Below are 13144 nucleotides of genomic sequence, written 5' to 3' on the forward strand. Positions count from 1 at the left end.
ATGATATACAGAAGTATTATTTAAGATTGGTACCACAGTTGTTACGACAAACTATTTACTATCTGTTTCTTATTTGCACTCAACAGTCACTGTGTTAGGCACATATTGAAAACACTGGGTTGGAAATTATTTTGCCTTCAAAAATTTGACCAAAATCTTTTGGTCAAAATTGATAATAGCATCACTGAGTTGCTGCAGATTTACCAGCTGTACATCAGTGATGAGAATCTCCTTTTATGCCAAACACCCCAAAAGATTTTTTTTTAATTTAGCCTTTGAGACTGAGTGTCTCACTTCCAAGAGACCTGCTCCAGACAAACATATTAAAATTACAACAATAAAAAAGCAATAAAATGGCTAAATATGTATAACATACACAGTCATATTAAAACATGAACAAGTTCCCAGAGATGATTTCATAAAAACATTTGTATGTCTTTTAAAGTCTGCAAGTGAAATCAACTGAGAGAGCTTCTGCAATGTACTGCATGAAGACAGGGCAGGAAAGGACAATGCCTTCTTCCCAAGCTCTGTGCGAACTGATGTTGCTGAAGATGCTCTACTGCGTTGAGATCTGGTGACTGTGAAGGCCGTTTGAGTACAGTGTACTCACTGTTATGTTCAAGAAACCAGTTTGAGTTCATTTAAGCTTTGTAGCATGGGACATTATTCTGCTGGAAGTAGCCATCGGATGTTAGGTACACTGTGGTTATAAAGGGATGGACATGGTCAGAAACAATGCTAACATGCCCAAAGTGTACCGACATCATTACACCACCACCACCTGCCATGACCATTGGAAGGGAGAATAGATGCATGCTTTCATGCAAAATAAACATCCAAGGGACTCTACCATGTGAATTTCACAAAAGAAGTGGCATTCATCTGACCAAGCAACATTTTTCCAATCTTCTATCGTCTTTGCCTTTTTCAGATCATTCCCTGTAAACCCCAGAAATGGTCATGCAAAATAGGAAATTCATTGGAAGTCATAGTAGTTCAGCAGTTTCTGATCTGGTACCAACAGCCATGCCACGCTCAAAGTCACTTAAATCAAGTCACTTCAGCAGGTCATCTGCACTAACAGGTGCACCTAATAAACGGACAGTGAGTGTATAGTTGGCACAGTAAGTAAAGAGCCTTTACCTCTAGGCACGTAAACCACATGGTAGCATATTTAACTTCAGCATGACAGAAGACAAACTGCAACTTAATTATGTTTATTTTGCAAAAAATCAAATAGCATCTTATTTACATCCATAGAAAAAACAATTATTTGTTGTAATATTACAACAGAATATCTAAAGGATTAATATTAAAACTCATCAGAAATAAGCCTATTGCACACCTGTGATGTAAACCTACTGCAAATGACTTATTTACTGTACAGGAGTTTTTAAGTGTTTGCATTCTTAAAATAAAAATAACAATAATAAAGTTGAAAATACTATCCGGTAAGCTTCTTTTTAAAGCCCTAAGATAATTTTCCTGCTTTTTTGTTTTGTTTTTTTCAAATGGCTCAGTGAATTTGCAGTCAAATGTTAACCCAGCCTGCAAGAGCAGTCTTACTGATCATTTCACTAATTGGACATCAATAAAATATTAAGTACACCTGGTAACAACACTTAACAATGGTATGTACAATAGCATGGACGATAAGCTGAAAATGGTTACTGTTCTGTAACTACCACTTTTAGGATTACTCATTTACTCACTTCAAGCCCTTGGCCTGGCACCTGTTGCTAAATACACCAAACATGCAGTAAAAAGCATGCCTTATGAATACAAATGTCCATACATTCACACAAAAGTTGGACAGAACAATTCATGTCATTAATGTGAACTTTATAACTTATGGTATAATAAATAGACATTGTAAAAATGCATAGGTTTGTGCAGATGTCCACATGAACAGCAGTTGTCAATATTTTTAACAGCTATGCGGTTTCCTTTCTTGTTTTCAGTTACTGTAGGCAGCAGAGGCTAAAGCCATTCACATGACAGTTCCTTTTTGGTCCACTTGGAAACTTTGAGCAACAGCTCACAATGACATTATGTAAAACACAACAAATCCATTGTCAAACTGCACAATCTGAATTCATTTTCAGGGAAAAATATATACACATAGTAATGTTTACTAAGCTTTTATAGTAAGTACAGGAAAATATTTATATAACTGACTAAAAGTTAGCTTAGTAGGTAATTCAATCACATACTTAAGACACATTTTGGGAATAGTTTTTGCTTTTTTTTTTTTTTTTTTGCTAAAAAAAAAAAAAAAAAAAAAAAATAGTGCTTTGTGCTAGTTGGAAGCATCATCGTATCTCACTGAAGCCAAGAAGAAAAAAAACAACATTGATAATAGTTTCATATTGATCATACTGATCAATTCAAAGGGAATCAAACAATTTTACAAGGAACTGACCAGAACCAAATACCCTGTGCTTAAATACCTTAAAGCATGTAGAGTACGCCTTAAGCCACAATACAGCAACAACCAGAAACAAATGTCACAATGAATAATTATGGTTGGAGTCTGCATAATCAGATTAGAAACACCTTCGCTGTCACCGGTCTCTGGAACAAGACTTGGAATTTAAATCTCCTCAAACCAACCTTAATTAATTGTACTGCTCAGTTAAACCCTTCTCGGGTCGTAAGTACACACATGAACACCCTCTTCATACCAAAACCTCTCCTGCTGTAGAGTTTAAAAACTACTGAAACGTCTCAAAATGACACGAGACAGTCTCACACTACTTTGTACACCTTTCTTCCAGCAGTTAGCCACTACTCTGCCCATTCAGAGGGGCTCTGTTCTTCTCTGAACCGTGAGCATCTCTTGTTCTTATTTCACACCACCTCGTCAGACTCAAGGTTGTATTCTTCATATAATGCATCAAGAATGGCCAGCTGCTTCTCCATGGCAGGCAGATACACTCCCAGATCCCTGTGCATGCCGTTGATAAAATCGCTCTTCAGCTTGTCACCTTCTCTTGACACTAAAGCAGCTGTGAAACTTTGATAAGACGGGGAAGCTCTGAGCGCCAACTGGGGGGGGGAAAAAAAAAAAAAGTCAAGTACTTGTCACACAAAGAATAAATATACTCAGAAGGTATTAATACTGGACTGGGTAAAAAAATAAAAATACCTACAGCAAATACACCACGGACAACCCACCCGTGGTACTGCCGAAGAGTCTTCCCATAAGCGTTGTCTGGGTGAAAGAAAAGAAGGAACAATTCAACACTTTTACGTGTTTGAACTTATGTTAAGATGTGCATTGTAAAACAGAAATGCATTACTTAGTGCTCCCTGGATGTCTTGCTCTCCAGCGTTGACTTCTGACAGAAACTCCTTGAGGAACTTCAGCCCTCGTCTGAGCCACAGCAGAGCCTCTGTTGCAGAATTGCGCACCTGGGCAACATCTGTCTCTACTTCATGCAGCACAATAGACTGTAGTGTAGAAAAGCTCTCAGGGTCTGACCTTAGCTTCTGGTGAATTTTCTACAACAGAACACGAGACACTGTGACATAGTACTCTCTACTCCGGTAGACTGTTCTGACTTTCAACGACCAACTGCAATTAATGAATATTTAATACACAGTATATAGTTAAATATGCTTGTTGACAAAAAATATTAACAAGAAATGGACAGAACACTAAAGCTAAACAAAAAAGGGGAATGAAATAAATACCTCATTACTGACAAACTGTATGACTGATTGGACTCTACTCTTTAATGCAGTTTTGAAAATGTGATTGAATAATTTAGAGCAACTTTTAAAGACCAACTTCACTGTTATTCCTTCGATTAACCAAAATCATGTGCTCTTACCTTTATGTTTCCGACAAAATCCATTTTAACTGGTGCAAACACTGTGGATCCCAGTTTGTCTGAGAAGAGAGAATCTATGATAACTTTTTTTTGCTGGTTCTGAAGCACAGATTCTCAACTTGTGTCCTACTTTGAGTGCACAATGTTTTGATGTTTTTAAGTAATAACAGGCTGCTTAGATGTCCTTCAGATTTAAACTAAATATAACACTGAAATGAGGGATTACGGTGCACTCTAAGACCTACTGGACTGTATTAAGTATAGGACACACACAGACAAAAATAGGTTACCATCACTGTGGGCTGTAAACTTTCAAACAAAGCTGGGAATAGGCTTTAGCTAAGAGGTCACGTTAGTTCAGATACAAATTTAAGCTTATTGAGATGTTTTATGTGTTTATCTATAGACAACCATTACATACATCAAGTTTCTCTCTTATAAGTAATTTTAACTTTAGAAAACAGCTCACTGTAAGTAATAGAGGTGGGAATCACCATACATCCCACGATACGATATTATCACAATACTTAACGCACGATACGATATTATTGCGATTTTTTAAAAATATTTTGCGATATTCAGATTCTGTACATAAAGGTAAACTTTATCAATATTCATTTTATCTAATATCAAAGTCTCGCACTCAGTCTTTCTCTCATTTCAGTCAGTTTTATTGTTGACAAACTGAACGGTTTGTATTACAGTCTAGTCCAACTTAACTGAATGCAACCATCTGGTACAATTATAGCTATTCTGAACTATGCAATTTATGAAAACTATGCAGCCCATTCAGCAACTGAAGAATTTGAAAGTTAATTAAAACAAAATATAATTTTACATTAAATAAAAAAGTTTTAAACTTAATTAAAATAAAACATGTCTTAAATTAAAATACGTAAACTGTCATGTTTATTGCTACCAAAAAAAAAAGTTAAACACATTTGGACAGTGAAGGAATGTCAGGATTCTTGCTCAGAAAAAGGAGCTGATCAACATGCTCTGAAGTCAGAGTTCCAGTCCACAAAAACGTTTTTTGTAACAAAATATCGATTTCTGCTGTCCCTGTATCGATACATTATTAGCAAACAAAATATCACGATACTACACAGTATCGATTTTTTCCACCACCCCTAGTAAGTAACCTTTACTGATGTCAGTTCATGTGAAATACAGACTAACATTCCCTTCGACCTCTTACATGTGTGCTAATTGAAAGCTGTTGTTTAAAGATAATTCCTAATAATCCTACTTCAGCCTTGGTATTTGTTAACACAGGAATAACTCTGACAAACAAGGCAGACCCTTTTTATAAAACAAAACAAAAAAAACAATGTTTTTGGCTCCATGTTACTCAGGTCTTGCACTTCTTCACTTTGTAATTCTGTGAATGGCGACTTTTTATCATGACGTAATACACTGTGAGTAACAAAGTGTGCACACAGCACAAAAATGTGCATGACCTAATTCTTATGATTAACCTTGTCATATGATATTATTTTGGGCTACAAAGAACAACTAAAGACAGACATACATGTGCAAAAAGAAAGTAACAGAGACATGAAGGAAAAGTGTGATGAAGAACCTGTGATAGAAAGCTGCCACCTCATTAATTGCAAAGATTATGAAGGACAGAACATGTACATAAAAGAGGGGGAAAACAGCAAATGAAAGTGATTGTCTTTTTTTTCTTTATCGGAGTTAAAAATGCTGAGATTACAAGAAATGCAAATGGGAACCATGAGAATTAGGAACAGGGTGTCAGATAAAGATGAAGAGAGGCTTAAAGTAACCGGCCTACCTAATACAGGTACTATTGCATAGCATGAGTCCAAAAACTCTTGTGTAGGGATACCATTGTCGTCATCCAGTCTTATATCACTAAATCTAAAAAACAAAAAACAAGAAGTAGAATAGATTCAAACAGCAGAATATATTAGAGGGAAGCTATCCCATATCAGTTTTTATTTGACCAAAAGCAAACAGAAAGAAAACATGATAATAAAGATTAGAAGAACAATACTGTGGATGCTTAATCAACATCCACACTAATTAGAGGAGCATACATTTCAAAACCAAGCCAGAGAGACAAGTCACACAAAACATCATGCAACTCTGACAAAAGTACCCAAGACTACTTCATCTAAAACTTAAAAGAGCGGTGGTTTTCACTAATCTTTCCCTTTGTTTGATTCCTGCATTACAATAACATTCACCTCAAACAGTACAGATGTAAATCACACTCTAGCCACATGTTCGATTACACTCTCAGAATCTTAAAAAAAAAAAAAAAAAAAAAAAAGTATTTGAAAAAGAAAGAAAAGTTAACAAAACAGGTTTACAAACCCAAATATCAGACGAGGGCCTCTCTGTGTCATGTGATCAAGAGAGAACACACTGATATAAAACACTTGACTGTAAGATCTTAAAAACTGACTTTTTCAAACTTGTTATTAAACTATTCTGTGCAATACTGCAGCACTATTATTATTAACAAACTAAGTCACTGTGCAGTCTAGTCAGAAGATACAGCACAAGCGCAGAGCCTTAGTTACAAATATACTATACATATAAATTAAATGAGTTTAATACTGCAGCAGTGAAATATCACAGACAATTGTATACTTAAATTCCCACAGTAAGTAAAGTGTCCTAAGGGATGTGAGCTTCCTGAGTGGCATTTTCATACCTGTGACTCATTGTGCTGAAGAATGTTTCCACCTGCTCTGTGTCTTCTGACTCAGTTGACTTTCTGGGAATCTCGCCTTCTTCTTCACCCTCTTCTTGGTGCTGAAGTCGAAAATCCTTCACGTCCCCATTGTTGTTGTCATGCGTCTGACTTTGGTCCACTTTGTCCATCTGCTCTTGTCCTATCTGCTTTTGTTCATCATCTTCACTCTCGTCATCCCCCTCTGCTGGCTGGTCATAGTGTTCAATCTCAGGGGTGGTCTGGGTAGTAGGTAAGCTAGGATTAACTTGATCCTTGTGGACTTCTGAGCTGCTGGCTGTTTCAGTGTCTGCATGAAACAACGATGCATGAGTCTTTTTGCAAATTAGACTGTCAAAAATCAGTCTAGTGTCTACACATTTTTTTTTATTAAACACGACCTATGACCCTGAGAAAGCTACTCCAGTAGCATCACAAATTCACAGTTGGTACAGCAACTCAAGCCATTTTAGGTTCCTCATCTCTCCCTGTAAGACAACTTTCTTCTTATTGGCTGATGCTTGCAAATAGAAGATTTGAATAGCAGGTGGGTGAAGCAGCTGCACCCAGAGCCAGAGCTGTATAGCTGAGATGACAATATGAAGAAATACGAGCACTCACAAAGAGACAGCTATCTTTTTAAATGGCTATATTGCATATATTAATTTATTTTCTTATGCTACATTAAAATACAATATAAGAAAATAAACATTAAAAACCTCTGCATCTCCATTGACTTACTATATAGATCCCAATCAAAGTAATAAAGTATGAAAAGACTAGTCTTATTTCTCAGCAATGGCCCCTTTGTGTAAAGGCTTTGTCACTGCTAAGGGAAATGTAATAATGGAACAAGTCATCCATCACTGTACTCACTAAAAGACAATAATCTATTCACTTCAGTTCATAGAATACACAAACAACAACCAGGGCCCTTGAGTGCTGTGTAGTCTTTCCTTTGTGGAATGCGGTAATGGTTTTTAGTTCAGGAACTTCCCCAGCAAGAAAAGCGAGTGGCTGGCAACCTGACCTACCTGATGGAGAAGATTGGTTTTCTGGTCTGCCTGGCTCATCTGGTCCCTCTGGCCCGGAGTCAAGGGTCTGGCTGTCATGTGCAATTGTTTCTCCTGAGGTTTCGGACAAATCTTTCCACCTGTAATATGTTTCAGGACAATGTGTCAATTCTAAAAAGCTGGGACAGAAATTATGCCCTTGACAAAATGCAACAACAATGGCAGAATATCAACAGAAACCTTTTGAAACTGTATTTTTGTTTGAACATCTCTTTGCTCTGTGCTACCTTTAGCACCTACGTGGCACTTCATGAGCGATAAAATCATTCAATACAGTAAGAGAAGCCACCTACTTTTCTCCAAGGTTCTGATTTAAATGATGGCTGTGTTTAATCTGTGGAGACAGCACAACACAGACAAACACTGGGTGACTACGCATATTTTGATTTTTGGAAAACAATCCCAGAGCAATTATACTAGCTTGCCCACACAGAGCTGGTGAGAGAAGTATACCTTCTGAGGTTTGATGGGTGCTACTGGAGGAGTTCCTGGTGGACTCTGTGTTGCCAAATCTGTAGTGAAAGTACGATTTGCTATCTGCATGCATTCCTCTAGAGTCTTAAGGAAAGTCGTGCATGTAGACTTCACCATATTCCCAGTGTCTAGACCCATCTGAGAAGGAAACACAAACATACATGTTGGGTGTAGATTGCTAACGAAATCTGCTGAAATCCAAGCCAAAAGATTCAAGACGTATACAACAACTGTTTCTTGTCTATTAATACGTACATAGCAACTGCAAACTAGCTACTCTATACTGCAGTTTCACACTAACAGCAGCATATCACATTTCATCAGCTCATCCAAACTTTAACCTTACCTCTGGCGTGTCTCCTAGCTCATCATTCTCCTTGATCTTGTTTACTTGTTGGAGGAGAAGGTCACAGTACAATCTGAGTTCTGACATCTTAGTTTTCAGCGCCTCTGTATTCTCCTGAAGCTCTGTATTCATTGTGCACACAGACAGCAGATCAGAGTTTGAGAAGTCGTGCAAATGCCTTACAACACTTGTATGTAAGTATGGTCTGTACTATTCCAGGTCTAAACGCTTTTAGCCTGTTTTTACTTGCAACAGTATCTTGTAAAGTATCCAAATACCTTTTTCTCTCTTGGTTCGGTTGTCTGTAAGGCAAGCTTTGGCTGTTCCCAGCGCCACCAGCCATTTCTGCCTTTCTGCTGCATTGATGGCTCTGAGGTAAAAGTACTGCTCTCCTGGTATGGTCAGGTCAACTCGTGTAGAGTCAGAGGAATGAACTAAAAAAAAAAAAAAAACAGCAGCAAGCAAGGGAACATGCCTGTCAGTACTGCACCCAAAGGATGCTTGCTCTGGTTAAACCGTGCACAGAGTAAAGTGGAGCACACCGACCTTGGATTTCACAAACGGAAATTTTAATGCTGCCCTTGCACCCTTTCCAGGCATCTTCTTGAGAGTCATAGTAGGACAAAGTTCCTCCATGAAGCACAAACCAGCGAGGCTGCCAACCTATAAAGCGTATGGGAAAAATAAGTGAATCAATGCTGTGGCATTACTGTAAACTGCACTTAGTTTTTAGCATTAGAAAAGTCATCAACATACAGCGTTACCCAGCTTCGTGAACTTGACGAGTCTTAAGTTATGTTAGCAACAACTAATTGGTTGTGAAGTCAGATTATAACGACAGGTGGTGGACATGACCGAGCGCTGCTAGCTAAGACTGACGTAACGGCTCAACTCTAATTCACTGAACAGCTAATTTATCAAAGATAGGAATGCTAGTGGTCAATACGCTACCAAAGCTGGCGGGCAGCTAACGGTAGCTCGTCCGTTTTAACGTCACAAACTCGCTGTCATGCTAGCTAGCAGCCTCAAAACGAGCTCTACAACGGAAAGCACGCAAAGACTTTAGTGTTAACCTACCACTTATGTAATTGGTCCACTTATACAGCATTCCTTCCATTATTTAATTGCGTGTTTTTCCCGTTCATTACTTGTTTATCACAACAGGACGTGATGCCCAGCTGACTGTAGCGACTCCATTGGGCCCGAGTGTGATTTTCGGAGTAACGTTCACCGCTTTGCATTCCAACTACGTCGATAAAAGTGCGTAAACTTTTTCGTGAATCTGCCACTAGCCGATCCTGAGCGTTACTATCGCCTTTCTTCACCACACCCCGCCCCCCTCCTTCGTCATATGGGTTTAAGTAGCCTAGGTGTGGATTGTAGTGATTGGCACATGGAAGCATCAATGAAAGAAGAGATTCTAAAGAAAGGGCGGGGCTTAGGAATGACGCTATCCAATTGCAGATGGAGGAGGGCAGACAGCTCAACAGTGGGTGCATTCGTCGCAGAAGTTGGGTGCCACGTATGGCATTCTTTACATGTCTTTATTTTAAATTCTGTAGAAAGAGAGAGTGAAATTGAAGTTATCTCATCCACTTCTCATGAGTAAGTGCTGTTATCTATAAGTATGATCTTGTTTTCTCTCTGCTCGTTATTGGCATCACTGTTTGTGTTGGTCACTGGGGGAAAACTGCCCGAGCCCGAAGTGAAAATTGAGGTGATACACAAACCCTTCATGTGTCACCGCAAGTCAAAAAACGGAGACATGCTTCTTGTTCATTACGAGGGATTTCTGGAGAGTAATGGCACCATGTTTCATTCCAGGTAATAAATGTAACAGTGATGCATGTATTGCATATACTTTAGTCTCAACTGCTTATTAAAACTGTACGCCGCTGAACATGTGCAGCATCTCATATTTCTGCGTTTGTGCAGCTGTACAGTCAAACTCAACACTTATATCCTCACATAGTTGGCTGGCACTCACTTAACCCTCATTCCACTTACATTTGGCATATCAGTCCTCTGTATGGCATCCGGATATTGACTGCATGTCTCTTTTTGACTCCTGATAGCCGCAAACATGGGGATAAAAACCCTGTGTGGCTTACCCTGGGGATCCGAGAGGTGCTCAAGGGTTGGGATAAGGGTCTGCAGAACATGTGCACAGGGGAGCGCAGGAAGCTGACTGTACCTCCATCGCTGGCATATGGCAAGGAAGGAAAAGGTAACACAAACTATGTGCAACACATACAGAAAAAACAAAACAAAACGTTCCACTGTAACATCTCTGTCACTTGGACATTTTTATTGGTTTACAGGGAAAATTCCTCCAGGCAGCACCCTCATTTTTGACATTGAACTCATGGAGATTCGAAATGGGCCCAGGTCACACGAATCTTTCCGGGATATGGATCTAAATGATGACTGGAAGCTCTCCAGACTGGAGGTATCTGGCTAGCTAGCTTGCGATCTGTCTGCCTGGCTATCTGGCTATCTATTTTGTCATTACTATTTTCTCTCCACACCTTTCAGGTAAAAGAGTACTTGAAGAAGGAATTTGAGAAACATGGCTACTCACCCAACGACACACATCATGAAGTTATGGTGGATGACATCTTCAAAAACGAGGATGAAGATAAAGATGGGTTTATATCTGCCAGGGAGTTCACCTACCAGCACGATGAACTGTAAAAGACTTTTTTTTTTATCAGTTTTTTTAAAATAATATTTTCACACTATTTGAACTCCACTCTCATATTTTTGTGACTGAACTTGAAAATATCAGCTCGATGTCGTGTTATTTTATATTAAAAGGACTTTTTAATTTATATTTCTATTGTACATACACTGAAAATGCCACCACAAATGCATTTAGGTCACTGTTCTGGATTCATTAAACTATTATTTTGAAAATAAAAAAAATCTTTGTTAATTTATCTTTACTACGTTTATAATTAATGCCCCGAAAAAGTATATTGTGACATAGCTGGAAGTAGCCATCAGGAAAATGGCACATTCTAGTCATAAAAGCATGATAATGGTAGGCTGTGGTGTTTAAACAAGGCTTTATTGTATTATTAAGAAAACAACCTGATCTGTTGATGCAAGGTATAGCCTATAATGTATGAATGCCACAAAACAATCAACACTCATCAGACCAGGCAACGTTTTTCTAATCTTCTATCGTCCAATTTTTGTGAACCTATGCAAATTATAGCCTCAACTTCTCGTTTTCAGCTAACAGGAGTGGCACCTGGTGCGGTTTTCTGCTTCTGTAGACCATCTGCAATGAGGTTCAACTTGTTTTGCATTCAGTATTGGATTCATTTTGTATCTTGCACATACCTGGGTTGTAATAAGGGGTTATTTGAATTGTTTCGGGATTTCTATGAGCTCAAAGCAGTCTGTCCATTCTCACTCTGACTTCTGTTCTGTCATCAACAAGACATTTTCATCCAGGAAACTGCCACTCACTGGATGTTTTTATTTATTTGTTTGTTCAATAATCCTCTGTGAACCCTAGAGATGGCTGTGCAGGAAAATCTCAGTAAATCAGCAGTTTCTGAAATACTCAGGCCAGGCCATCTAGCGCCAAACCACGCTGTGTAAGAAGTAACTTAAATCACTTTTCTTCCTCCTTCTGATGCTCAGTTTGAACTTCAGCAGGTCGTGTTGAACATGTTGAAATTCTACCATGTGACTGGCCAATTAGATGTTTGTGTTAATGAGTAGGAGAACTGGTGTAGAGGCCCGTGAGTATATGTCTGTATTTTCTTCTGTGTGTTTGTTCAGCAGTCAATAGAGGGCACTCTTGTCCTTCTTTTGTTTTCTTGAATGCTTGCAACTCTTTAATCTCTCCAAATAACAAAGCCAGCGTTCTCCCTATGTTGGCTGCCTAATTACCCAAATGAGAATGCAGCAGTACAGTCCCATATAGCACTGCTTACTGTCGAGAGAAAATCATCAGACAGTTGCAATGCAGTTTGAGCCACTTATAATGATGGATATAAATATTCCATGTGGTGAGGCTAAAATAATTTTATCTCTTCATATTTTTCCAGTTCATTTATATTTACTAAGCTTTCAATAACTATCATGTTATATTAGTGGCATCCACAGTACTGATTTTCTTTCAGCGCTGAGGCCTAAAATGTGTTTTAGTGTTTCTTCAATCCTAAGTATACAACAGCACTTATCAGTGTATATTTAATCATATATACACAAAATCCGGCTGTCATTAAGAAGCAGACAGTAAGTGCGGCCACTGTTACTAAACTAGTTAACTTGACAGTGTGGCCTGGATAGGATGGTGGGTATGGAGTATCACAGTATGGAACACGGCATTTGCAGGATATTTAAGCCATACAGGATGTTGAGCAGAAGTTTAGTTTAGGGATGATTCAGCAGGCTGGTAATATTAAGTTGCAATCTGTTATGCAGCAGAACAATGCTTCACAGATGAAAGAAGTCACTAATTATTGTCAGTGCTGTCATTTTGGCTTAGCATGGATCAAATCGGCATATATCTTGTCAGTAAATCTAAGCTTCAACGGCTCCAGAAGTTATCTGATGATACTGTGCAGAAAGCTTTCCAGGATGCATGAATAAAGCGCAAGTAATTTACGCCACAATTTTTTAGATGTTTATAACTAATCGCTTAATAATCTTACAAATAATGATCTAGATAAACTGTGATGGATTAACG

General features: G+C 38.4%; 2 protein-coding genes across 3 annotated transcripts; one reads left to right on the forward strand and one right to left on the reverse strand.

Annotated features, from left to right (window-relative positions):
• Positions 1-1218: 1218 nt before the first annotated feature.
• On the reverse strand, positions 1219-9778 carry plekha8 (pleckstrin homology domain containing, family A (phosphoinositide binding specific) member 8). Its single transcript, XM_004541498.4, has 13 exons — positions 9514-9778; positions 8983-9099; positions 8715-8870; positions 8437-8558; positions 8070-8228; positions 7910-7950; positions 7578-7696; positions 6526-6853; positions 5638-5723; positions 3840-3898; positions 3306-3507; positions 3156-3217; positions 1219-3051 (listed from the first exon to the last, which is right to left on the reverse strand). Exons 1-13 carry the CDS (start codon positions 9551-9553, stop codon positions 2854-2856), a joined length of 1689 nt encoding a protein of 562 aa, XP_004541555.2. The 5' UTR covers positions 9554-9778; the 3' UTR covers positions 1219-2853.
• Positions 9779-9865: 87 nt separating this feature from the next.
• Positions 9866-12255, forward strand: fkbp14 (FKBP prolyl isomerase 14). Of its 2 annotated transcripts, none has more exons than XM_076889946.1 (4): positions 9866-10041; positions 10512-10663; positions 10758-10885; positions 10972-12255. In XM_076889946.1, the coding sequence occupies exons 1-4, from the start codon at positions 9881-9883 to the stop codon at positions 11128-11130; spliced, it is 600 nt and encodes a 199-aa protein (XP_076746061.1). In that variant the 5' UTR covers positions 9866-9880; the 3' UTR covers positions 11131-12255. The 2 variants fall into 2 exon arrangements, with proteins under 2 accessions (XP_076746061.1, XP_004541554.1); XM_004541497.3 differs by having other exon boundaries at positions 9900-10260.
• Positions 12256-13144: the final 889 nt, after the last annotated feature.

The sequence above is a fragment of the Maylandia zebra genome, linkage group LG11, assembly GCF_041146795.1.
Source record: "Maylandia zebra isolate NMK-2024a linkage group LG11, Mzebra_GT3a, whole genome shotgun sequence".
NCBI lineage: Eukaryota > Metazoa > Chordata > Actinopteri > Cichliformes > Cichlidae > Maylandia > Maylandia zebra.

Bases quoted from the DNA above. Each gene is read 5' to 3' on its own strand.
- fkbp14 (XM_004541497.3), top strand. From the start codon at position 10,064: ATGATCTTGTTTTCTCTCTGCTCGTTATTGGCATCACTGTTTGTGTTG. The intron at 10,261-10,511 runs GTAATAAATGTA...GACTCCTGATAG, and splicing joins GGCACCATGTTTCATTCCAG to CCGCAAACATGGGGATAAAA. The intron at 10,886-10,971 runs GTATCTGGCTAG...CACACCTTTCAG, and splicing joins GGAAGCTCTCCAGACTGGAG to GTAAAAGAGTACTTGAAGAA.
- plekha8 (XM_004541498.4), bottom strand. From the start codon at position 9,553: ATGGAAGGAATGCTGTATAAGTGGACCAATTACATAAGTG. The intron at 7,951-8,069 runs GTATACTTCTCT...CTGTCTCCACAG, and splicing joins CACCCATCAAACCTCAGAAG to ATTAAACACAGCCATCATTT. The intron at 3,052-3,155 runs GTAGGTATTTTT...TCCCCCCCCCAG, and splicing joins TTGTCCGTGGTGTATTTGCT to TTGGCGCTCAGAGCTTCCCC.